The following is a 27,785-nucleotide window of genomic DNA, read 5'->3' as shown; positions in this document are numbered from 1 at the left end:
TTAAGTTCTAGCAAACCACATTAGGTGAATTCTTGCTTGAGGGAATGGGGTGGAAAGAAGGGGGATCTGGATTACAGGCTTCTTAGGAGCAGAGGCTGCATCTTCTGTCCATATAACTGTGTACCCAGCAGCTTTTCGGCATGCAATCTGCAGAAGACGTTTGACACATGCCTATTGAGTTGAACTGAGGTAAAAATCGAAGATGAAACATGCAGATAAGATTCCACCAAGTTATGCCAATCTATTAAAGTAAACTGTCCCTGCTGGTACAGCAAACATCATTTACCGTTGCATAAGACAATCGGTGTAAGGATCAGGGTTCAGAATGCTCGCTGAGCCGGGAGCTCGCACAAACGAGAGTACCTGTGTTTGCTCTGTGAATTGGGAGCTTTCCTTCACCATGGGGCTGATTTTCTCTTCCCGTTCCCTACATTGCTCTGAATATGGTCCACAGAAGCCTGACGCTGGGAGGGATCAGACAAGGAAGGGAGCTGTAGTTATCGCCAAATGGCCCTGTCCTGCAGTTTCTGCAGTTCGTTGATGCCTGTGAAGAGAGGAGGCTTTCCTTGGAGGTTTTCTGTGTGTAATGGAGCAGGGGTATGTTACTTTGTTGCTATGTTATTTCAAAAGCTCTTTTCATATAATCAGTAATTAGGAGTAAATGGCAGTCATAGTAAGAGGAGTGCCACTTTAAATTTAAGAGATCTTTTAGCCAATTCTATCAAAAGAAAGAATAGATGCATTGCTTTGACTTTAAGTCCAATATCTCCTTTGAGAAGCTGAATTTTCTAATAAAATCCCAGCCTCCTCTGTAGGTTTTCTATCTTCTTTTCCAAATGGCTGGGAGTATAGGGGCACCGTATATGTTTTGAAGATTTTTATAATGGTATTATATACACATAGAGAAGTGTACAAAAGTGTGCAGCTCCGTGAATTTTTCAAGTAATAAATACATCTGAGCACAGAGCACCTGAAATGGGCCACATGGCCTCACCAGCTTTCCAAAGACCCTTGTTTAGGACACCCACCCCCAAAATAAAGAAGGCAGAACAGACAAAATATGGGAAAATAAATATAGGATAGGTAGAGTGGCACACACACTCACACACACACTTGACCACTTGTGATCTGAACAGAATATAAACTTAGCTCATGTAAGTTAATCCAGAAACTATCAGGAAGTATCTGGTTTGTTCAACGAATCAATGGATCTCCCCATCTCTGTTTATCTACCTCAGCTCTGTCTGCCTTCTCCTGTTTCTCCTCATGCCTTCATAGCCTCTAAAACTTAAAGACCAAAATCATTTCACTTAAAAAAATTAACTTCCAAATAATATTGTGAAAGGCTATGAGTTCTATAACACTGTATCACTAGGTATTTAAAATAGTGGGCTTTTGGCTTAGCCTAATATTAGATAATGATGTCAAACTTAGATAATGACATCAAAATAAATATATGAAGCTTTGCTACTGAGATGTTACCACTGGGGGAGGTTGGGGGAAGGGTACGTAGGACCTCCCAGTAGATTTTTTGCAACTTCCTGTGAATGTGTCATTCTTTAAAAATAAAAACGAGAAAAAAACTTGCTATCACAGGAAACCACTATTTGTATTTATATAAGGTAGTCAGCATTCTGTTTTGTTTTTAGTATAATTTCTTCTTTTTCTGTTTTTTTTTTTTTTTTTTTTTTTTTTTTTGAGACAGTCTTGCTCTGTTGCCCAGGCTGGAGTGCAGTGGCACAATCTCTGCTCACTGCAACCTCTGCTTCCTGGGTTCAAACGATTCTTGTGGCTCAGCCTCCCTAGTAGCTGTTATTACAGACACATGCCAGCATGAGTGGCTAGGTTTTTGTTTTTGGTTGTTTGTTTTAAATTTTTTTAGTGAAGACAGGTTTCGCCATGCTGGCCAGTCTGGTCTTGAACTCCTGACCTCAAGTGATCCATCCGCCTCAGCCTCCCAAAGTGCTGGGATTACAGGCATGAGCCACCATGCCTGTCCATTTTTAGTATGATTTCTAAGTAATACAACTATAAAAAACTCATCCTGTCTATTAAATTTTTAACAAAATGAAAAAAATAAATCAAAATATTAAGTTCAAATAAATAAAATGTGTTTTGAAAGTGAGTAACAATGCTTAAAAACATTACCTAGGGAATGTACAATATTAACTTTCTTCTTTCTTCCTTCCTAACCAAACATTTTCCCTGTTCCTAACATTTATAGAAAAGCTTATCATAAAGTGAATATTTAAGAAGAATGAAAGGTGTTGCCTCCCAAGGCGGATGTGTTAGGCTCGATGGCTACTTCCCTTCATAGTTTCCAGGTTGCCAAGCAGAACAGGCATTCTCAATGTGGCACATGCCACTGCTGTGCTGTACAACCTCTAGGCTCTCATGGAAGGTGAACACGAGACAAAGGCTAGACCACCCTTCATCCCACTTGCAAATAAAATATCTAAAAAATCCTCTCACTGTTTAAAGCAGTTAGGCCACTAGCGATGTTCGTAAGATGAATTGCCAACTTTGAACCATTAGCTTTTCCATTTTTGGTGTTTCTTGCAGCAAAGCAATTTATTTTTACTCACAGATTTAAAACCACTTTAAAAATAACTTTTATATGCTGCTGGTAGAAAACAGCAAGTCTCCAGAATGGATTAATTTATGATCAGTCTATTAACTTGCAAATTACAGAACAATGATAAATAATCAGATAAAGAGGAAGGACAGATAGTTGGCGCATTTTTTACAGTTTCATGTAACACTTGCAGATTTTATTACACACGAGGTGAAGAGATAGGAGACCTAAGGAATTTCTGAGGATGGATTCCAGATGAAGCCCACAGGCCCTGGGTGTGGGCGTGGACTGGCTCAACACCAGTCACCAGTGAACCAAGCTATTCCTCAAGTAGCTCAATCAATTCCAGATCAAGTAATAATGGGCACCTGGCCAAAATGATGAAAACCCATCTCTACAAAACATACAAAAATTAGCCGGCTTGGTGGCGGGCACCTGTAGTCCCACTACTTGGGTGGAGCTGAGACAGGAAAATCACTCGAACGCAGGAGGTGGAGGTTGCAGTGAGCTGAGATCATGCCACTGCACTCCAGCCTGGGGAGCAAAGTGAGACGCTGTCTCAAAACAAAACAAACAAACGGAAACCAAAACAATAATGGATGTGGGGAATACAAATCCATTCTTTCTCACTTGAGGAAGCCGAAACGTCGCTAAAAGGGCCAAGGGCTCCAGGCAGGGCACATTTGCCTTCCTCCTCACAAGATCGTCCAGGTATCTGGGGAATCATGAGGGTCTACAGCTGGACCCTTGGAAAGTGGGCATGGCCATCACTGTCCCGTCTGCTTTAGTGATGATGGGAGAGAAAGTGGAGCAAGAGAAAAAACAAGGAATGGCCCGTTCACAGTTGTCACAGTAAAAGTCCTAAGGTAAAAAGAGCACAGGCAGAAAGCAGCCAGGTTTCTGAAATGAAATGAAGAGGATTTTCAAAACTGTCCCAGGACTATACAGGAAACACAGAAGCAACAATCCTGAGGGAAAGTGAGACCCACCAGGGACGGCATGTGAGAGTCCCGCCATGGAGGCAAGGGATGGTCACCAAAGAGGCCAGCCAAGTGGAGCCTTTCTTCTTTCTGGCTCTCAGTGACTTTCTAGGATCAGGGCCACAGGAAATGTGTCTGGGGCAGAGTCATGCAGCCATGGAGAACACAGGCTCTCTGGTGAGGGTCCAGGCCCGCCTTCCCTAGTCAGAGGGCCATCCTGCACACATGCTCCAGCCTCTATACCAGCCTGTCACTCAATCCCTCCGCGACCCTGTGAGATAAGCACCAGGCCTACCCTCATTCTACAGATGAGGGAACTGACACCCACAGGCATTGCTCAGAGTAGCCAGCAATCCCTGCAGCCCCTGCAGGGGGTCCTGAGTGCAAGACCAGGACATGCGGCAGAGTCTGCCCTGTGCATATCACGTCTCCTCCCTGTGCTTCACGGGAAGCAAGAGGCTAATGAGTCACTTTAATTAAAAACAAACAAACAAACAAAACCACCACAAGCCAGGTCTTAAGATATTTTTGGTACACTTGCTTCGTGCTAGTCCCATGTCTACATTTTGTTTTTTCTACTTACAAAGAACTTACCGTCAAAATAGAGTAAACAGAAAGCTGCTTTTTCTAGAACAAAAAGTTTATGTATTTGATGTTAGAGATTAGTCCTAAAATCACTGACCTACCGCATTCTTTAGCCTGCTGTAAACATTTTCAGGTTGAGAGAACCATTCATAGACATGACAATGTTGACATACTTAGAACCAGTGGAAGTTTTCAAGCACTGGAGACTTTAAGAGAATTCTGACTCTAAGGGCTCTGAACGCTTGGCACTGGTGGCTTATTTTGACTTTCACCGTGGCAAATCCCCTTTGCCCACAAAGGTAGTAAATTCCTGGCTGAAAAAGTGCCCTGGGTATCCCTTTTCCCTCTCTGAGTCAATAGACTCCTGAACATTTTCTCCGTTTTTAATAAATGACATATATATTCTACCTTATGGCCAGAAAAAAAATACAAAGGGACACCAATTTGTTAGGAGAATCAACTCTATGCCATCCAGGATGCATACATGATTGACAAATGAGCAGAAATATCTGCTGAAAAATAATAATAATAGCAGGAAGCACGAGACAGAGAACCAGGCAAAGATGGAATCATTAGCTTAACCAGCCAGTGGAGTGAGCAGTCCCTGATTTGGGAGGCAGATGTGTCAAACTGAACTCATCCTGGTCACCCCTGTGTCCTCATTCAGTTACCCAGGATGCTGGCACTAACCTGCCACTTGCCACACATGCAGAGGCCCAGAAAAAGTGTGCGCTGGTGCCGTTCTACATAGAGAGTGAAACTTCACTGGAGCAAACACTTTCTGAAATAAAATGCATCTTCAGACATCACTTTTCCCTTAAGGCCCATTTAGCCTCCATGCTGCTATGTTAAGCTGCTTCCGCAGACAGAGATGGGCTGCATGATTGAATCATTCTCTGTCTGCTTTCAAGGATGATACTACCAAGTCGGTATGTTTGATGTCTACATTTCAAAGTCACTGGGTGTTAATTATTTGTTATCCATTACTTTTGAGACTTCTCTTAAACTTAGCCGGGGACTTTTTGGCTTTGTTGAGCATCTTGTGAATGGGACATAGGGCAATTGTGAGGTCAGTACTGTTGTTATCACATTATGGGGTACCTATAGGCTCTCTCGACCAAAAATCAACCTTGAAAACAGTGTTCAGAAGTCAGCAAGCCTGTAAAATCTTTTTTTTTTTTTTTTTGAGGCAGAGTTTCGCTCTTGTTACCCAGGCTGGAGTGCAATGGCGTCATCTCGGCTCACCGCAACCTCCGTCCCTGGGTTCAGGCAATTCTCCTGCCTCAGCCTCCTGAGTAGCTGGGATTACAGGCACACACCACCGTGCCCAGCTAATTTTTGTATTTTTAGTAGAGATGGGGTTTCACCATGTTGACCAGGATGGTCTCGATCTCTTGACCTCGTGATCCACCCACTTCGGCCTCCCAAAGTGCTGGGATTACAGGCATGAGCCACTGCGGTGAACAACGTGCATTTAACATGGCTGTGCTCACCACAGTCCCTCTCACCTGTGACTGCCAACTTGTGCTACCTTGATGAAAGAACACAAGGATGGGAGGAAAAAGACTGCCTAACGCCTTCCCAATATGAAGGCAGAGGAATGCTAGTATTTTCCTTCTCCAAAATGGGAAGAAAAACACAAAACCCCTAATAATATACTGTTGGCAACTCTCTTCGTCTTAGCACCCAATTCCCATTGGCTCCATTCATGACCACTTATTTCCCTGGCTATCGTCTGAATGTCTTGTTTTTGCAACTGAGCAACATTATGAATATTTAGTAGCTATTGCCCAGCAAATCTAAAAGCCTCGCATTCCCAGCCAAGACTTGAAGAACTGTGTCACGCCACGAGGAAAGATGGACTCAGATAACCACCCAAGTCTTCTACCCATCTGGGAGTTTTCTCATTCAACTGTCTCTCCCTGACACCAGGCACGCCCCTACTCTGCATCCAAACAAGAATCTAGAAAGGTGGAAAGTGAAGAGAAAAAGCAGGCAGCTCGTCTAACTGATTCTTCGTGTTGTCCCACTTTGCCAACTCGCTGGACTTTCCGTTCTGCCTTGCCTAGGCAGATTTTTGTTGACTGAAGGTAAAATAATGAAGCTTTTGCCCAAGTAACCTTTGTAAGACTTGGAGGTTCAGTGACTAAAGCCCCCCTGAAATCAATACACTAACTGTCTGTTTACTGGGAGGGTTTACTTATTCAACAAGAGATACGTCATCTTAGGCCTGAAAAATTGAGAAATATGTCATCTCAGGCCTCAAACGTCGATGTGTTTTCCTGGCAATACTCTCTAGACCAGCGGTACCTAGATAACAGCTGGAGGTCCATTGCTGAGCTGGAGTATAGGACTTTTTCCTCTGCCACTTTATAATCGTGAAATAGAAAACTGCTTTTGGGAAATTTTTGCCAGAGTACTGAAAAGTTTCCACTATGTTAGAAATAAACAATAACAAAATAGTTCCTTCCTCTCTTGTGGAGGAAAATGAACACTGCATTTTGAAATTTCTTCTGGGAGAGGCGCATCATGGTCACTGAGAGATCTACTCACTGCCGTATTCTACAATCCATTCTTTCAACCCAGAAAGTGCCGCCAAGGGAATAATTTGATGTGTGGAACCATCTCTTCTTAAAAGCCAATGCTTGCAAGTAAATCCCAGCCAGAATGGCTTATTACAAATGGTATGACATAGAAATGGAACACTCCTGGAGGGCCACGCTGTTTCTTAGGTTGGTGTCTTTTTGTAAAAGCTGTTTCACACCCTAATAAGGTTAAACATATGCCTTCATTTAAATCATAGAAATGAGTCTTACAGATCTCTGTAAGGGAATCACTACATTTTGCCATAGGCATTGCTAACTGACCCAACTGCTAAGTCAAGTGGCCTTCTCCTTTCATTTTTTTCTGCAAGTATTTATAGGTCTGGAAAATTTACAGAAATTTACGACATGATGTTGAAAAGTTGTACTTCTCATTTCTAAAGTAAATGTTTTCAAGGCTCATAAATTCACTGCCCTGTGTCTTATGGAATAGGCAGTTATAACACATACAGAAGAGACTTGAGTCTAAAAAATACTTCATTACAAAAGGAAAACTGGGAAAGGAACAAAAATGGAGCAGAAATATACAGAAATATAGAGAAATAATTGTGAGGGGCACGAAGCATTAGTAATAGAAGTATAACAAATTTCAAGGAATTCTTTTCCCTTTGATTCACAAATAGAACTAAAAGTGATATGGGCATCAATAGCTAAAAAACCCAATGATGTCTCGAAGGAGGAATAAGGAACCTTGCTCTGCATGCTGAGAGACTGTGCTGTGCAGCAGAAGGGCACCCAGCACCCAGAGTTCACCAGCCTGGTGACCACGAACAACTGCAGAATCGCTCTCAGCCTGGGTCCCTCACCTCCCAATGTGGAAAGCTCTCCCAATCCTGTGGGCTTGTGGGAGGCTTCGAGAGAAGGACGTCAAGGCATTGTGTAAACTATGAAGTGCTGTACAAATGCGAGGTGTTGTTACTATGACATCAGTGTTTTAGCATCTAAATTATAGGGACAGCACACTTATTACCAGCATGTTTAAATACGTATCTTGCATATATTTAGATTTGTTTTTAATTTCACAGATGTTTTCAGCTGGAAACAGTCTGAAGGTTGAAATAGTTCAGCTATTTTATGGAAGGTGAAACTGAGAGGGGAGACTCTAACCTGTTTATAATAACAAATTAAAGAAAAAGTATGGTAAGCCATGTACTAAGAAAGATTCCCTTAGCAACACCACTTTTCAGGGAACAATACACGTGTATGTAGACTTGTATAGCTACGAATACTGAGTGTGATTGGTAGTTTCTAACTTTCAAAAATTATATTGTATATTTTCAGTCATCTGACAAAGTTTTCATCTGCAGTTCTTTGTAAGGTTTCATTTCCAGTCATTTGTCAACATTTTTCTTTCTCTGTGAAGGCTAATTTATAAGAGCTTGCAAAAAAAAAAAAAAAAAAGAAGCAGAGAGAAAGAAAAAGAAGGGAAGAAGAAAGAAAGAAAAGAAGGAAGAAGAAAAGGGAGTAAAGAAAGAAAACAGGCCAATACACTATTCTTATTCATAAATGTCACCAGATATAAAAAAAAATCAAGAAGTATCCGTAAGCATAAGGTTTCTGATTCTCTGTTAACATTATAGCAAATTGAAGCCAAGAAAAAGTTCTCTAATGTGTTCTATTTAAAAGCCCCTAAAAATCAGTACCTTACAAACCAACAGGTGATACAATAATTCTCTGATGACCACCTTTTTTTTTTTTTTTTTTCAGAAGAAGTCTTGCTCTGTCGTCCAGGCTGGAGTGCAGTGGTGTGATCTCAGCTCACTGCAACCTCCGTCTTCTAGGTTCAAGTGATTCTCCTGCCTCAGCCTCCCAAGTAGCTGAGACTACAGGCATGTGCCACAACACCCAGCTAATTTTCTTTTTTTTTTTGTATTTTTAGTAGTGGCGGGGTTTCACCATGTTGGCCAGGCAGTTCTCGAACTCCTGACCTTGTGATCCTTCTGTCTCGGCCTCTGAAAATTCTGGAATTATAGGCATGAGCCACTGCACCCGGCTGACCACCTTTTGTTTATCTGTCATACATCTGGACTTAATTAAAAGTGGACGACATTGGGGTTCTGGGGTTTTTGTTACCTAAAAACAGATAATTGTTTAACTTTCTAATAATGTATTAAAATAGACTTTATTTTAAAAATCTAGTTGGAGCCATTAGATCTTGCAAGTTAGCACTAGAGCAAACCTCAAATAGTTTGTCTAATTTATCTTGTTAAGCACAATTCGAAGCATATACAACAGCTTACAGTGTATGAGAATGAAGTAAGAGATAATTTTGTAAGCAAAGAGAAACCATTGTAATAAAATCTCCTGAAAGCTTTCAGGTATTCAATGTTTGCTGGCAAATAAACAAATCTAGGTTTTTGACATTAAAAAAATTTTTTTGGAAAGCTTTCTAAAATTTGGTATACTATGATCAGAAAACCTCAGGACATCTTTGACTGTCCTTAAGGACCTGCACAAATTCACCAAGTAGTTTATTTTTATTCCAGGCACTAAAATAATGGATATTTTGAGTATCAGCAGAGACACTAAAACATGCACAGTTTTTCACATGCAAATGTCAGTTTGTCTTATCAGAGAGACTATGTGCAATGCATCAATTTTATCCAAAACCTGGAGTAAAAGAAATACATTTTAGCAAAGCGTCATAATGACATCATAAGTAAGACAATAGGACTGCTAAAACAATCATAACATCATCCACTGTGTGCAGGCCTGCAAGTCCATAGTGGTAAAACTGTCAGATATCACATTTCTGCTTATAAAACAAAATGCTTCATGAATGCTCTTAAAACAGCTGCAAAGCAAGCAGTGAGCTTTACTTCCATATGTGTGTGTGTGTGTGTACACACACATATATATTCCATATATCTTTATAAATTATATATTTTATATATATGTATTTGTTTTACATAAAGGCATGAATACACAAGGTAACACCAGCAGCTGTAGTCTATCCTTTATTGGTTACAAATGTGCCTATTTGTTTCCAAATGATCTCTGCAAATAAAGAGAGAACCTTGTACTACTTTCAACAGAGGATCAGAAAATAGATGTTTCTTCTAAATCACAAGTACCAACGGCTTAATTTAAGGGACATTTTTCGAGTTGTGTCATTTCACCTGCATTTGTCACGTCTAGAACTGTGCAAACTTTCGTTTCATTTCCCTCTTTGATTTCTGTGGGAAAGGACACAAAGTAGTCATTTTGCTTATTCATAACACATTTTATGAAAATCGTGCCGCTGGGGAGAAAGTTAAAGCTCTCAACTGTAATCTAGACCCTTGTCCAATTTTTCACATCTAGTTACTACTTTAAAAAAGGATCATTTTAGTTTTTAAATGTAGAATGGGTTGCACTTTACCTTTGACATTGCAAGTTTCTTCATGGTCATTTAGGAAAATAAAGCAGGAAATTCTAATGCCTTAGCATCTACTTTAATAAGATGTTTGCATTTACAAAAATAACAAGAAACTGAGGGTTTGAAGAAGGAGCACAGGGCCTACAAGTATGTCCTCATTCCTGTCCCTTTGCCTGGAGGCGCAGCTAAGCATTATCTTTCTGAGAAACTGCCCCTATCGCAGAGGTAGAATTACTCAATCCCTCTTCTGGGCTCCTGCTGAAATCCCAAATCACATCTGTTATAAAACATTGCATTATAGGGAATGATCATGTATATCTCTCTCTCAGTCCTTCCAAAAGGCAAGTCCCTTGAGGACTCGTGCAGTTACTTCATTCCCTTGGTGTACCTAGATCCCAGCATGGGATGTGTCTGGAGTTTATCAGCAGTTCTCAAACTGTGGTGTGCATCAGTCAGAATCTCCCTGAGGACTTGTGTGCACAGACCGGGGCCTGCCCCTCAGTATCTTACTCAGAGGCCAGAGAGGGACCTGAGTGTGTGCATCTCCAACTGGTCCCCAGGTGCTGCTGCCATGCTGGGCCCAGTGAGAGCCACTGCAGGAAAAAAATTTTTTTTTTTTTGGCATTTAAAGGCAAGTTATCTTCAGTCAAAACCTGAGAGGCTCTTCTGGCTAGCATGTATCTAGTTGGGGAGGAATTTGGAATGTTTCTGGTTGGAGATATTATTTGTGGTTTATGGTTGTGCTGACCTTAGCCATTAGGCTGATGCCCTTTGGATTTAGGCAGTTTTTTATTAAGGTGAACTTTAGAATAAGGGGCTTATCCTAGATGGCCACGCTCCTGTTCTGTCAAGCCGGACCTTATAGTTACGAAAAGGAGCAGGGACAGCGTGTTCTTTCTGGCTACTTCCTCAGTGCAGGAAACTTTTAATGGACTAACTTATGAAATAAAATGTGACTCTGGAACCGGTTTACTAATGGAATATGGAACTGCTGCTGGATCTCAAAGGAGCTCATGAGATGAGTGAGAAATGGGGGTCTAGAGCAAGGACAAGATATCTTCTGTTACAGGCTACATGGAACACATAATCCGCTCCTCAGAATTGCCCAGAGGCTTTAAGAAATGTGTGTGTGCCAGGCTTCGTTCCCCAGAAATACTGATTGCCCTGGTGTGGGGCACAGTAAAGCACCCTCTTTTTCAAAAGCCCCTCAGCTGGTTACAAGGCACAGTCAAGGTTCAAAAGTTACTGCTTTGAGAAAAGAAATCATCCCCTACTTTTTTTGGTTCAGCCACTAAAGTGCAAAACCAAGTAATGCGATGCTGTGTTAAACAGGAAACAAGATCCCCATTCTGAGGACTGGCAGCAATATACACATATGATTAACAATACACTTACATGTACAATATAATATATTATCAGTCGCTGATAACTGCAACTAATCAGCTGCCGACTACAGCAGCCTCACCTAGAGAGAAGCTAGTATCCAGAAGCCCTGGTGTGGCCCAGTTTTGACGCTGAAGGTGGATGTGAGACAGGTGGAGCCAGAAGACTGAGAGGGAAAAAGATGTCATGTGACCTAAGACAAGTAACTGCCATGGAAATATTTGAGCAAATGACAATGGCTCTGGACCAGCGTATTCTACTGCCTCCTAAATTTCTCTATCTGAGCACTTCAAGCTCAACGCATCTAAAAGCTGAATATTCATATTGGACTATCCTACACTTCCCCTCCCTGCCCTTCCCTTCCCTGCAGTCCCGTTGACTTCCCAGCCTTTGTGATTGCATTCTTTATCCATCCAGGCTTCCAAGTGAGAAGCCAGGGTGTCACTCTGGGGTTCTCTCTTTCTTATGCTGCTACATATTACTTATCAACCAGTTCTGCCTCCTGATCAGCCCCAGAGTCCCTTGTCCTGAATCTTCCTGCTCCTGCTTCATCCACTGTCTTTGGCAATAGGAACTTTCCTATTTCCACTGCCGCCCCTGCAGTCCATCCCCCAAACCTCTGCTGCAGCCATCTTTCTAAAACACCAAGCTCAGCATGTCAGTTCACAGTCACTTCTCTTTCACATGGGACAAAATCCAAAGCCACAGTGAGGATGGAACTCCCTGTGAACTGTAGGCAGCTTCACCGTTGATTCCTTCTCTTCCTGCCATTTGAATGACTAGCACTCTCAAGAACTTTGCTCCTATTGGCACTGCTGTGTAATGCCCTTCGCATCCTATTCTCTGGGGGAATAACCATATAACCAAATAGCTCAAATGAGTAATCCCTTCCATTTGTGGCTAAACCTTCGCTCCTCTCCGTGTAGAATTAAAGGCAAAAACTGAACTCAAAAGTCATCCTTTGTCCTGGGAAGATTTTTGTCACTGCTTCTGTGACATTGTTCCACATTCATTATCTCTAGCTCCCTCTTCCCCCAGTTGACTTCCAGACAACTTAAGGACAAGTACCAAGTCTAATTTATTCTTAAATCTCAACATGTGGATGGAACAGTGCAAATCACTCATCATGGCTCAAACAGAGAGAAAAAAATGCAAATAACAGCCTATGTTGTAATAGGTACCAATACTTGCCCTTCTACTCAAAGAGCAAACAATGGGGGTTGACTTACATAATTATTTAAACTAAGTCAGGGTCATGTGTGCTGCCCTGCTAGTAATGGTATAATTGCAGGTGTACTTGTGGCTGTCTGCAAGCCATTCTCATCAAGTGCCTCGTCCCCTACATTATAACTCGAGTCTTTCGTTAATGAGAAGTTCCCGACATGTTCAGAAAGGATGCTTGGACTCTGGGTTTCTCCCTGAGAACCCACCAGAACGAGATAAAACTTGGATCAGAGAGAGAAATTCCAGTCCCCCATGCTAGCGTCTCCATACTGCTTGCTAAAGCAAGCTGCTGAAACTGGTAGGAGTAAAATTTATTCTAAGCATATGTAATCCACAGATGCTCAGTCCACAGGGCTAGTCATCTGATACTGCACTTCAGGGCCATCAGGGATTGAGTCAAATCCAGCACTTACTTTCTAGGGGCTCAGTAAACACGCCCCCGATATTCCTGGCCCAAACTACCCCTCCTGCTCCCAGCTGGCTCAGGGAACTCTCTAGACAAATGGATTGAGTGTATCTATCTAAATGTGTAGCAAGGAAGCTTTACCAGATGACTCTGAAAAAGTGAAAATTACAGGCAAACTAGTTATTTGAATATGTTCCAATGCCTGGATTCTTGCCCAAGTTCAAACCAGCCAGCTTGTGCCTATGGGCCGAACGGAGGACAATCTAGAGATGTCATCCAAAGAGCTAACTGCTGGAATTTTCTCAGAAAATTCGGCCCTGTAGGAGAAAATGTAAAAGAAGAAATGAGAAAACACTGACATTTAATGGGGACAGCCTACAGGAACAAGCTAAGATTTATACTTGATTTTCTATGGATTAGTGGTTCAAGAATAAACCAGTAATAATTAAACTGAGACTAAAAATGTTTCTTACCATAATTTCAAATGGCCATAGGTGACAAAAGAAAACAAAAGGGAATGGATCTGAGGAGCAGAATCTGGTTTTAAAAATTATATTTACAGGGAAGCAACATGTGGGTGAACCATATTCTAAAACTTTGAAATTCTGTCAAAACATACCCCTGTCAGTCAAACCTAATGTTAAATAAGCTCACAGAGTACTTACAAAGTCAAAATTGAACACACACACACACAGACACACACACACACACACACACACAGATACCCACCATCAGACACACACACCACTTTCACAGCAAGTCACATGGCAAAGACCACACTGTGCTGCAGCTAGGCCTCCACATTGTGACCCACCCTAATCCGGGGCAGCGGTCTGGGCTTACCTTCCCTTCAGTGCCCATAATCATCAATTGCCTTTACTTTTAGAGTTGGTTTGTCACTCTTGTCAAAAAAGTTTCAGATGCTAGCTGCTAGTGTTGGAGCTTAGATCAAAGTAAAAACAAAGAATATTTTCTTTTCAAACAGAGAGGAATCCTTCATCTTTACTGAGACGTCTAAAAACATTTCAGAACATGTTAGTGCTGTCACGTGGACCAAGTGTGATTATGCAGCACAATGGACTTTGGCAATCGGTGTCTTCAAACCAGAAGAAGTTTTTGAAAAATTATGAATTATGAAACTAACAATGTGAAGCCAGAAATTACTGTTAAAAGGCTGTTGGAGATCTTAGCCAGTTTCTCATAGTCTGTGCTATGCCGTGGTTGGTCTAACACACAGACCACTGGTCAGCTTTCCAGATTTGAAAAGCAATCTGGAAGCAAGAGCAGAAACCCTTAAAACTCAACCCCCTTCACCCTTTAACCCAGAAAATCTAGAGTATTCTATGCACTCAGTAAATATTCACTGAATTAGGAAACAACAGATCAGAAGCCTGAAGGGTCAAAGTGACTTGTCCACCCTCACCCTGGGCTGGAGTGAGAAGAAAGGTCCCCAGTTGACAGGCCCGGCTTTGCTTTCTAGATCTGATCTCCTTCAAAGAGAGAGGGTGGTAGATCTCACTTTGGATACCATTAATATCCCCACTTTGGATATGATTAACATTCACACTTTGCATTCTCTTTAAGACAGCTAGCTCGGACCTACTGAATGGGAATGTCTCCAGAAGTGGCTGGGCAGGCTTATTTCCACAAAGCTCCCTCAGTAGGGAATTCTGACTTCCTGTGGAGTACTTCCCAGGGTCCCTTCGGGGGAGCACCTTTACCACTTCATCCTGTAAGAGTCAGGGGTTTGTTCAGCATCCCTCAAGCAGGTTCCACTCCATGCTCACTGACCTGGGGACTGAGCAGCCTCCATGGAAAGTGACCAGACAGAGGGCCGAAGAACTCAGCAGGAAAGCAGATTGCTGGCAGCCCATGGTTGTTCAAGCTTCAGACAGGGGCCCATCTTCATGAGCCGGCTTTCTGGGCTCTTTCCCATTGCTAGCTCTGACATTAAACACTCGCACACACCTGACCTGGATCGCCTGAAACCAGAACTCTGACGAGGCAGTGGCGTTTGGAAGTTGAGAGAGGCATCTGGAGTCGGAAGGCCTGCATGTGAATTTCACGCTGCTGCCTAGCAGCCTCGAGAAAGTCACTTTAATCCTTTGTACCTCAGTTTCCCCCATAGGAGGGGAGCGCATGCCTCTTATGCTTAATGTGAGGACTGAAAGGATGCATGAAACAGTGTGTGGCAGTCTTTTGCTCTAAGAGCAGCAAGCCCAGAAGTTAGCATGTCCCGGAACCAAAGTGCACCTTGAACAAAACCGACTGAACTTGATAGACACAGGCCTTCAACAAACTTCTGCTGAAAGAGCTCATCTCCTATTTTAATAATTGCCCCTGAACATTCAGTCTTTTATGTCACCGTAATGGAATAGCGTCTGTTCACCTACTCTCTGTCGTCTTCAGGAGCATTCTGTTTTGGGTGAATATGGGACCAACAGGCAAATTAAGTGGTATTTATATTTTTCTTAGGAACAAATCTCCAGCCACTAATACAGGTGTTCAAGCTAGTAACATCAAAGAACAAGAACACCGCTGGAGGGAGGAAAGTGATGCTTTGGAGGTGCTCTGCATGTTTAATTTAAAATAAAGAGAAGAGTCTCTGCTCTTCCGCAGAGACAGGGCTGGCACCTGACTCACAGGGTCGCGTAGGCTCAGCAGAGGAGGAATCTTTCCAAGAGTTCCTTCAGTGAGAAGAGAAATCCTTTATTATTGGAATCACACCCTACCTTTCCCCTCTTTCCTATATTTGGCAAGATTGTTAAAACTCCAGATGTCCTCAAAGAGCTCTTTGCATTGGCAAGTAATCTCTCCGGAGACTTTAACAATCCTTCTTCCGTGCAGTGATCCCCAAACCTGGCTGCCCAACAGATCACATGAAAAGCATTTTTAAAAATACCATATCCAGGTCTTGCCCCATGTCAATTAAATCAGAATGTCTGGGGGTGGGAGCCAGACACTGGTTTCTGTTTTGGTTTTAAAAAATCCCAGGTAATTCTAAACTGCAGCAAGGTCTGGGAACCACTGTTCTATGCCTTGTCCCTCCCCCAACAACGGCGCTGGGCACCAAACCCCAACGCCTCATGCCAGTGACATCAACAGCAAGTACGGGCCTGGCTCCTGGAACCCGCGCAGCTCAAGGCTGGAATTGTGCAATTAAACCTGAGGCATGTTTCCCATGTCAGATGGGTTTATGAGGGTAGTCACGAAGCCAGACTCGCTCATGTTCTGTCTGGAGACTTGGCACACGTGAACCAGGGACATCAATCTGGTGTGTGTGTGTGTGTGTGTGTGTATGACAGGTTTAATATTTTGGTTGGCCCAATGTCAAATTCTTCAAACGGCAAAGAGAAACATCCAAGAAAGAAACTCCCCGGGTTTTGAGAAGGAAAGTTTGCTGTGAGCCCCGTTTTGAAACACCGTGGTGTGGCCAGGACCGGCTCTGCTCCTTGAGCTTCCGCGCAAGAGTCCCGCGGTCCCCCTCTGGAGTGGCCGGACAGCCGCGTCCCGTTCCACCGCGAAGCCCAGGCTCGACCGAAGGGTTGCAGGCGTGGAAAACCCGCGACATGGCCACCGAACCAGAGCCCGGGGCTTTCGGGGGGGGGCGCCCCGGAGGGAGGTCGGGTCCTCAGCGGGACACACCTGGACCGGCCGAACTAGAGCGCGCCGGGCGGGGCGAGCCGCCGGCCGGGGTCTGCGCCCAAGGGGCGGGTCGGACCCCACCTGCCTTTTGCCAAGGAGGAAACTAACCGCCGCCAGCACCACCCCTTCCCGGGAGCCGCAGGTGGTGGCAGACGAGTTCTCCCAGCTCCCAGGTGAAGGCTGCTACTCCACACCCGGGAACGAGGCTCGCGGGGACCCGGAGAGGCGCCGGGGCCAGGCTGACCCACGCCGGCTTCAGCGTGAGACTCGCGCGGAGGGCGGAGGCGGGAGGTCAGCTCAGGAAGCCGCCTGTCCCGCGGGGTCCGAGGGGAGGCTGCATTCTCGGGGTCCTTCCTCAGCTTCCCTAAACCGCGCGGCCCTGCGGGTGGGCAGCGCTGGCCCCTCGGGTGCGCGTTCCGACCCCGCCGTGCCCTGGGAGGACAACGCGGGGCGCCATGCGGGACCCCGGCTCCCGGCGCCCACCGGGCCGCGGACGCCGATCCCGCGCAGAGAGGCGGGAAAGTAAGGGAGAAAAGTTGGGAGCGGTCGGGACCGCAGGAGGTGCCAGCTGCCGTTCTCCGCCCCGCCCGCAGCCCGGTGCCCTCCCCGTCTCCTCCTCCGCCCGCCGCGGACTCTCCCGGCCAGGGACGAAACGTCCCGTTCCTCCCGCGGTCCCGGCCGGCAGCGCAGCTGATCTCAAGGAAACAGGAACGGACGGGCGGGGGCGCGGGCACCGAGCCGGTGCGCCGGTGCGCGGCTGGGCTAGCTGCGGGGTCCGGGGCGCGCTCCGGGGGCGGCTCGGGAGCCGGCGAGACACGCCCTTACCTTTCTTTTCCTCCAGAGCCAGACTCGCTGGGCAGAGCGCAGCCAGCAGAGCCAGGAGCGCGGCCCCTGCCGTCCCTGAGGGTCGCATCGCTGCTCCCCGAAGAGCTCGCTCCGACGCTCCTGGATCAGTCCTGGACGGAGTCAGGCGGCCGTGCGCGGTGGCTGTGGCGGCGGCGAGGCGGGGACTCGGGCGGACGCCGCCGAGGTGGGTTGTCGTCCCGGCTGGGCGGCGGCGGCCCCCGGGACTCGCTCGGGACTCCAGCCGCCTTGGTCGCGGAGGGCTCTCACACCGTGCGGGGGGCGGAGGCTGCTGCGGCCGCGCGGCGCGGGGGCTGCCCGGACGTCTAGCTCGCGCGGGCCGGGACGTGGGGAAGGCTGGGCGGGAGGAGGAGGGACCAGGCGGCGGAGGAGGGATCGGGAGGAGCGGAGGAGGAGGAGAATGCGAGGAGGAGGGACGAGAACCAGCAGCAGGGACCCAAAGCCAGCGGCCGCCGGAGGCGGTGGACAGCGGTGACCCCCGCGGGACCCGGGCTCCGGCAGGAAAGGGGCGGCGCGTGGGAGGGGAGCGGGTGCCCTGAGGAGTTAATTTCCGAGAGGGGCGTTCCCAGCACTGCTCCTCTGGACTCAGTCTCCATGGACTTGCAGGCCCAGCTTATGCTGAGATGGAGCCAAATCTGTGCCAGGGTCCCCTTCCCCCTTTCCCTTCTTTTGTTTTACAAAGCAAACTTGTACCAGCTTTGGACAGATTGGCCAAGCCCTAGAGCCAGCGTCGGATAATGGCACCGACGGGGAAACTGCTCTTTTATTCTGGTCCCCACCTCCCCTGCAGCACCCTGGGACCCTCCCAGGGCTCAGAGGCTGGCCTGGCAGCTGAGGCGGTTGCCGTGCCTGTGCAGCAGGAGTGCCAGGCGTCCGAGGTGCTGATCCAAAGTCCGAGGGTCCTTCAGATCCCGTCAAGCACCCTCGAAATTGAATGAAATGAGGGTACCCAACTCCGAGCTCAGATACAGGCCTCCTCAATGTTTATTGTAACCGACCCTGGGTAATTTGAGCCAATGTGTGAGGCACAGTACTTCGCAAAAGGGAAGCTCTTGGAATAAACGCTTGACACAAACAGCCGTGGAGATACTTTTAGAGAGGCTAAGTGTCCCACTGCCCTGGTAGCTCCCACAGGAGAAATGCCAGGGAAATTCGCAGAGGCTTTGGCCGGAAGAAACTGAGCTGCTTTGGGCTGCAGGAACTTGAGCTACATTCCTTCTGCAAGTGCACCCTATCCCCACTGTTCCTTCTCCTACAGGAAAAATGCCCTCTAGGTCCATGTTACAGACCCCTCCTCTCCACAAGGTTCACTAGGACTTTCCGGCCTGATTCAACAACCTTGATCTCCCGGCTCTGTCAAGAACCACACTCCTGAAGTAAGTGGAGCCCTTTGCTGCCCTTTGCTGTCCCTGGAGGGGAGCAACCTTGCTTCTTTCCTTCCCATCCAGCAAATTGTCTGTGCCAGAGTTTCACACCCTGCAGCCTAAACGGTGGGGTTTTCAGCAGGGCAAGCGCAAACTCCTCACCGCCGACTCCTCACTGCCAGCTCCTCACCGCTGCTGCAACCTGGAACTTCCCCTGTGAATCAGGAGAAGTAATTTGTTCCTTTGTTTTAACCAATCAGGACAGCCACTGCAGGTTGAAGTCAGCCCCTGGATGCAGAGGCTGTGACGGCTCTGCAGGCACGTGTGTGCTTCCTCCACATATGCACACCTGGGCTGAGAGCAGTCCATAAAGAAACAAAGAAAAAACAAAACCAGGGAATGGCAAACGGGAAGCACAACAGCGGAACACAAAATGAAGACAGGAGTGAGTTTGACAATAAAAGACATGAGTACAGTGAAGTCGTATGAATTCAGTTAACAAGGACCACTGTGTTTTCTGTCAAGGGAATGTGACTTGTGTGTACAACTCATAACACAAATCAATTTATGTTAAGAAATGTTGAGTGTATAATAAAAATATATTGTTTGCTAAGAAGAACGATGGCAAGGAAAACCTAGCCGACCCCCTCACCGTCCCCCCCCCAAGTGGAAAACTGCTTGGGGCATTATAAAGTAGCGAGATGGAATATGTAAATCATACACTGATTAAAACAATTCTTTAAGCGTGGGATATGTGACCCAGTCTGGTGGCTTCCTTGTGGAGAATATCTAGTCTGTCCTTGATCAGTGGTAAGCAGGCACCAGCTGCTTGCCTAGTTTATCTTGGTCCTATGAAAAAACACGGAGCACCAGCTTTTTAATAATAATTGCCTGTTCAGAAAGAATAACTACGTGGGTCAGAGTCTGCTGGAGGTCCTCAGCCTGAATGCTGTCAGCCCCTGAGGCTCTCAGCTTGGAAGGCTGCTGGCCCCTGGATAGTCCCACTTTACTGTTGTATCTGGATGTCAGCTTCTTAATGCCTTCAGCACTGCCTGGGTGGTGGTCTCTATGGCTGAATTGGACTCGGTAAATTTAAGCTATACCTGAACTTTAAGACTGCATTGGAATTTCTTGAGTGCCCCCAAAAAACAGTGTTTAAGAACATTAGTTCTCACTGCTTTAGGACTTTATGAGAAAGCAGCCTTCATAGGGCAGCTTGTATATTCTTCAATGTGATCTGATGGCATCACAAGAAACGGAGCTTTTGGCACACAGCACACTACTGGGATGGATTCCAGTGAATGGAGAGGAATGGGTTTGCTGAACATCCTCCTGTGACATCTATGTAAAGTTTGCTTTTCTTCTTTGAGCTTTTGATATAAACGCTGACATTCAGGTTGACTTCATAGTCATTGGCCAGTACCTGGAGTGGGCTGATAACTGTGTTACTTGGTAAGTGAAAACTATGACCAAGCAGGCAGTAATGATGTCTTCTTGAGAGGGCTAAGGAACCTGGCACGGTGGGGGTGGGGTGGGGGGGGCTGAACAGCAGGGCTCCAGCTCACAGTCTCTGCAGAGCATGGTCCCAGACCATCACCAGGAAAGAGGCCAGGTGCTGTGTGCCACCACCACAGGATGACAATAGCAGCCCAGGTGCTGTGCTAAGCATTGGTCAGACTAAGCTTATCTGACAACCTATGTGCTGGTTAATACTTGTATCTGCCTTTTATAGCAATGTGATGCTGTGGCCAGGAGAAGTGGCCAGAGAATACTTGCTAGTATGAGAGGCAACTTTGAACCCAAGGCAGAGCCATGTTCTATCCGTCTTGTACTGCACTGCTTATAAACTTGAGACAAATGATAATCTCAGGACCTAAAATTCTACTTCAAAATAGAATTTTAGAATAGAGTAATACCAAAATCTCTGCTTGGCCAAAAAAATTCTAGATAAAGTCTTCATGTATGCTATATTAGCAAGTATGTACTAAGACTCTAGTATTTTCCTTAATAAATCTTGTGTCTGTCAATTTTAATAACAGTTGGTTTTGTCCTTTTGCCAGCTGTACATGAGAAACTTTCTTTTTTCCTCTGATGAGTGGTTATCCTCTTAGAAGAAGTTTCTGAGTATGTTGAATAAGAGTTTAGTCTTGTCCCTAAGGAACATGGCTCTGAATTTCCTAAAACCAAATGCTTTGTGGAAGGGGAGGAGAAACAGGTTATTTGGCAGGGTGAAGATACGAGGGCTTGAAATATTCTAAGTTCCATCTCAGGCAAAAGGCATCTGACCACCTGTTTTCTCTGGCTTAGAGGTCAAAGCAAAGATTGATTAGGAAATAAAAACATAGTGGCAGATTTTAGACTTTCCAAAGCTAGGTTTTGTAAACTACTAGAGCTACATAAAAGTAGAGCAAGCGATTTCAGAGTGGAAAGGGCTTTTTATCTTTTGAAAGCTTTTTGTGCAAGAGCAGTACCAATGGAGGTTGTGAATTAAGGAATGACACAGATTCCTTCCAACCTTAAAGTTCTTTAAGAAAATGCACTTCTAAAATAGGTTTTCATTTAAACACACGTTCACTTGACAGCTCCTCTAAGAATATATGTTAAGGAGACATAGGAATCTAGTAACAGCTTTGCCTCTAGGGAGGAGAGTTAGGTAGCTGGGAGTCAGGGGTTTGGAGGGAGACTTGTGTTTCAGTTGTTTGTCCATCTCTACCATTGAGATTTTGTACTAGGAGCATGCAGCACCTATTTCTGCTAGTAACTGCAGCCCCTGCTGAGGTTCAAGGGCACTCCTGGGGGCAGGCTCTCATGGTTTCTGAGACTGTTTATTCCTTCTCCTTGAGGGAGGTCATTTGCATTGAACTCTGAGTTGAGACTCATCTCTAGCTGAATGTGGAAAAGCAGCTTTTCAAGGAATAATGTGCGGACAGAAAACTGCTGAACCATTTCTCCTTTGCATGCTTAATCATCTCTAGAGTTGAGGGTTACGTGTCACTGTAAGAAGAACAATTGGCACTCCATTTCAGCAACAAGTAGAAAGCTGAGCAAGCTGAAAAATTAACACCTCTTCTTAGATCCTTCGGAGAACTGAGGTCACAGGGCAAATCACTGTCCCCCAAATTGTAGAGACAGGCAGACACAGAAGCACAACCTCCGGGAACAGAAACCAGCAGACAGAAACCTCCAAGGACCCAGTGTCGGATGGGAAAGTTTGCCCTGTAATTGAGAAATTGCGGGAGGCTCAGTGTGGGCAGCTCTGCAAGTTAAGAACTCCAGCGGAGCTCAGTCATGGTGCAGGGTGGTGTGAGACACTTGAAAGTGTTACCTCCTGGAGCTCTGCCAGATCCTTACAATGAATATTAAGGGGAAAATCTCATCATGCTTCTGGCAGTGGGAGGAGAAGAGGAACCATTTTGAAATAGGTCGGCCAATCCAGAATGCAGTGGCATGATCTCAGCTCTGCAACCTCGACCTCCTGGGCCCAGGTGATCTGCCCATCTCAGCCTCCTGAGTAGTTCTGACTACAGGCATGCACCACCACACCTAGCTAATTTTTTGTAGAGATAGAGTTTTGCCGTGTTGCCCAGGCTAGTCTTGAATTCTTGAGAGATGGAAGTTTTAAGAAAGAATTTAAAAATTCTGGAGATCAAAAATACTGTAAAAGAAATGTAGAATGCTTCTGAAGTACACATTAATGGGATGAACATGCCTGAGGAAAGAATTTCTGAGCTTGAAGATATGTAACAAAAACTGCCAAAATTGAGAAGCAAAAAGAAAAATGACAAAAAGAGCAAAACAAAATTTCAGGAACTGTGGGATAATTACATGTATTGGGAATACTGTAAGTAGATGAAAGAGAGAAAGGAGCAGAAGCAATATTTAAAGCAATAATACTGAAAATACCTTCAAATTACTGTCAGACAATGAATCACAGATTCAGGAAGCTCAGATAACATCAAGACTATATATGCCAAGAAAATTCAAACAAACAAATCATACCTAGGCATATCATATTCAAACTTAAGAAAATACATGATTAAAGAAAAATTCTTTTTTGAGAAGGAGTTTCGCTCTTGTTACCCAGTCTGGAGTACAATGGTGCGATCTCGGCTCACCACTACCTCCGCCTCCTGGGTTCAGGCAATTCTCCTGCCTCAGCCTCCTGAGTAGCTGGGATTACAGGCATGTGCCACCATGCCCAGCTAATTTTTTTGTATTTTTATTAGAGACGGGGTTTCACCATGTTGACTAGGATGGTCTTGATCTCTTGACCTCGTGATCCACCCGCCTCAGCCTCCCAAAGTGCTGGGATTACAGGCTTGAGCCACCACGCCCAGCCCGAGAAAAATTCTTAAATGAAGCCAAAGGGAAAAAACACTTACAGAGGAGCCATAAGAAAACATCTATAGAGAAAATTAGAATTATATTCAACGTATCCTCAGAAATCATGCAAGCAAGAAGAGAAAGGAGTGAACTGGTGTGTCTTACTCTGTTTGGGCTTCTGTGACAAAATACCATGAGATGGTTTACTTGTAAACAACAGAAATTTATTTTCCATGGTTGTGGAAGCTGGGAATGGTTGAACTAATTTACACTCCCACCAACAGTGTAAAAATGTTCCTATTTCTCCACATCCTCTCCAGCATCTGTCTCCAGATTTTTTTAATGATTGCCATTCTAACTGGCATGAGATTACCATCTCAATGTGGTTTTGATTTGCATTTCTCCAGTGATCAGTGATGACGAGCACTTTTTCATGTTTGTTGTCTTCATATATGTCTTCTTTTAAAAAGTGTCTGTTCATGTCCTTTGCCCACTTACCATAGTTATTACTATTTTCTATTTGCTGCCCTTGCTCTCTTTTCTTCTTTTCTTTTTATTTATCAATTTATTTATTTTAGAGGTAGGGTCTAATGGCCTTCTATGCAGGAGTGAAATGACACGATCACAGCCCTCTGCAGCCTTAAACTTACAGCCTCAAGTGATCCTCTCATTTCAGCCTCCTGAGTAGCTGGGACTACAGGCACATGTCACCATGCCTGGACTTTTTAAAAATTATATTTTGTAGAGATAGGGCCTTGCTATGTTGCTCAGGCTGGTCTTAAACTCCTGATTTGAAGTGATCCACCCCTCCTTGGCCTCCCAAAGTGTTGGAAGAAAAAATCTAGGGCAACTGATTTTAAAAAGTTATAAAAGGATATAATTGCTATGCTAAGAGAGACAATTGACTTATACAAAATGCTATGTAAAACCTAACAATTGAATATGAGAATTGAATTATACAAAATGCTGTGTTCAACATTTGAGAAAATCAATTAATGTAGTCCATCACATCAACAGATCATATCAATAGATTCAGAAAAATTACATGATCATATCAATATATACAGAAGAAAACATTAGACAAAATCCTATACTCATTCATGATAAAAATACTCAGCAAACTAGGAATGGAGGAGAATTTCTTCAACTTAATAAGGAAGAGCCACAAAAACCTACAGCTAAAACAGGAACAAGGCAAGGATGTTGGCTTTCACCAGTGCTTTTCAGCTTTGTATTAGAAATCCTAGCTAATGCAATAAGACACAAAAAATAAAATGAATACTGATTGAGAGGAAAGAAATAAACCTGTGTTTGTTCACTGATAACATAATTAATTATCTCTTAGAAAATCCAAAGAACCAACAAAAAAGCTCTTAGAACTAATAAGCAGTTATAGCAAGTTTTCAGGATACAAGATTAATATACAAAAGCCAATTCCTTTCCTATAACCAGCGAAGAGCTAAGGGAATTTGAAATTAAAAACATATTACCATTTACTTTAACATCCTCAAATGGAATACTGAGGTATGAATATAAGAAAGTATGTATAAGATTTATAAGAAAAAAACAACAAAACTCTGGTGAAATGTATCAAATAACTAAATAAATGGAGGAATAGTTTGTGTTCATGGTTACGGAGACTCCATAATATGAAAATGTCACTTATTCCCAACTTGATCTGTAGATTAATTTCACTCAAAGTCCCAGGAGGTTACTTTGTAAATATTGACTAAATGATTCTAAAGTTTATATGGGCAAGCAAAAGACCCAGAATAGCCATCTCAATATTGGAGAAGAACAAAATTGGAGGATTGGCACTACCTGACTTCAAGACATATACAACTAGAGAAGTCTGGACTGTGTGGTATTGGTGAAAGAATAGACAAATACATCAATAGAACAGAGAGAACAGAAATTGACTCACGTAAATTTAGTCAACTGATCTTTGACAAGAGAAAAATAATACAATAGAAAAATATAGTCTTTTCAACAAATATTGCTGGAACAAATGGACATCCACATGCAAAAAAAATGTAGATACAAACCTTACACACTTCATAAAAATTAATTCAAAACTGATTGTACATACAAATGTAAAATGCAAAACTATGAAACACCTAGATGGAGAAAACCTAGATGACCTTAGATATGACAGTGACTTTTTCAGTGCAAAACTGAAGGCACAATCCATGAAATAAATACTTTATAAGCTAGAGTTTATTAAAATTTAAAAATTCTGCTCTCAGAAGGATAAAGTCAAGAGAAGAAGACAAGCCATATACTGGAGAAAAGTTTACAAAGTAAACATTTGATAAAGGATTGTTATAAAAAATATACAAAGAACTAAACTCTTAAAATTTAACAATAAGAGAATAAATAAACCGATTTTTAACTGGGCCAAAGCTCTACACATGAACCTCATCAAGGAAGAGGCACCAATGGCAAAAGGGCATATAAAAAGATGTTCAACATCGTATGTTATTTGGAAATTGCAAATTAAAACAATAGTGAGATACCACTACACATCTATTAGAATGGAAAAAATTCAGATCAGTGACAACATCAAATTCTGATGAGGAATTGAAGCAACAGGAAGTCTCACTCATTGCTGATGGGAAGGCACAATGGTACAGCCACTTAGGAAGGCAACTTAACAGTTTTCTTTAAAAGTGTACATACTCTTACCATATGATCCAGTGATTTCTCTCCTTGGTACTTACCCAAATGAGTTGAACACTGTTGTCCATGTAAATCTGCTCATGAATATTTATAGCAGCTTTATTCATAATTTCCCTAACTTAGAACCAGCTAAAATGCCCTTGCGTGGATGAGTGGATAAATAAACTAGGCAGACAATGGATTATTAATCTGTGCTGAAAAGAAATATGCTATCAAGCCATGAAGAGAGATGGAAGATGCTTAAGCGCATGTTGCTAGGTGAACGAAGACAATCTGAAAAGGCTACATACTTTGTGACTCCAGCTGGTCATGTGCCACATAATGACATTTCAGTCAACAGTGGAACCCATATACAATAGTGGCTTCATAAGATTATAGTACCATCTTCTTACTCTACTTTTTCTATGTTTAGATATACAGATAGTTACCATTATGTTACAATTGCCTACAGCATTCAGCACAGTAACAACATGCCAGATAGGTCTGTAGCCTAGGAATTTAATTAATGGCAACATTTAAATATTAGAATATTTTACATTTCAAGTGTAGATTTTGTGTTTCTCTTGAAAAATGAGAATTGTTGGCTAACTGTGTCTGCTTTCATGGAAGATGGCAAGTGGCTAAATGGTAACTATCCCCCTTAGAGGTACATTTGATCTCCAGTTCACACTGGAGCTGCCATCCTGATTCTCTTGTTCATAAGTCTGTGAGGTCACTGCAGGCATTAGAGTTTGAAGCTCTTGTCTCCCCTGCTTAAGTCATGGTGGGGCCACTTCTTTATGAGCATACCTCCTATCTCTGCTTCCCCTCTCCTTATCTTTCTTTCTTATCTCATATGTGTGTACATATGTTTTTTTTGACAGATTTTTGTCCAGAGGCCATAAGACATTATATATCATGATACCTCTCTGTAAATTGCATATTTCAGATATGGAGTAATATTCAAGCACAAATATTTATCACAGCTCATGATTATCCTTATAGGAAGACTTTCTAAAAACCAGTTAAACATTCTGGGAGCAAATTCAGTCCTATTGCAGAAAAAATGATCCACCCGTTAATTTATGGTACATGTGGAATGGCCATGTTCCATGAGCTGACCACGTGCTGGCTTTGCAGGTAATCGGGGTAGGTTGGCTTTGCCAACCTTACAAAGCAGCAAGTTTTGTCTGGCTAATTTGTCTATAAACTGTAATAAGTGAGAATGAGCACTTACTAGGACACAACCAAAGTGACATTTTGAAGCATTTTAGCCATGTTTGATTTCATTATTTTAATTATTGTAATTAGGCCTCGCCTTATGTAATAAAGGTCCTGGAGCAAAGACCTATTCTCAAGCTTATATTCTTTTAAGGAGAAACTCAAGAGAGGTCACCAACTGAGAAAATTTTGTCACTATTTTTTTTCACTAAGAATATAAATGGAGAGAATGAAACTTTCAACTGTGCTTCATTCGCTTTTGAGAGGAAGTCTTCAGAAGGTAGAGTCCAAGTGGCCTTTTTAGATGGCAGAAGATCTGGAGGGTCTGCAAGGTCAAAAATATTGTAGGTTAAAAATGACAGGCTAGAGAAATCCAAAGCAAATTGGTGTTCTATTTTTGCAATTGAATGGAAAATTAGAATTTCCAGGGCCCCTCCAAAAACTCAGCAGAAATTCTTGCAGTTGTCACTTTTGAAGAACTGAGCTCACAAAGCCTGAGTCATTGAAACAGACCTGGGAGGGACCTCACAGGTAGTTCTTTGCCATTTTTTAGATGACAAGGTAAGTACCTTGTCCAAATTAATTGTTTCAGAAAG

General features: G+C 43.7%; 1 protein-coding gene across 1 annotated transcript in view; it reads right to left on the bottom strand.

The window, feature by feature from the left end:
- EGFR (epidermal growth factor receptor) overlaps positions 1–17,930 on the bottom strand; it is a 198,673-nt gene extending 180,743 nt beyond the window's left edge. The window contains exon 1 of the mRNA XM_035253446.3: positions 17,585–17,930. Within this exon, the coding sequence (XP_035109337.1) occupies positions 17,585–17,672 (88 nt within the window). The 5' untranslated portion in view covers positions 17,673–17,930. The remainder of the gene's footprint in view (positions 1–17,584) is intronic.
- Between the last annotated feature and the right edge of the window lie 9,855 nt (positions 17,931–27,785).

This window comes from Callithrix jacchus, chromosome 11, assembly GCF_049354715.1.
Source record: "Callithrix jacchus isolate 240 chromosome 11, calJac240_pri, whole genome shotgun sequence".
NCBI classification, from domain to species: domain Eukaryota; kingdom Metazoa; phylum Chordata; class Mammalia; order Primates; family Cebidae; genus Callithrix; species Callithrix jacchus.
This window is presented reverse-complemented; position numbering and strand designations above follow the sequence as displayed.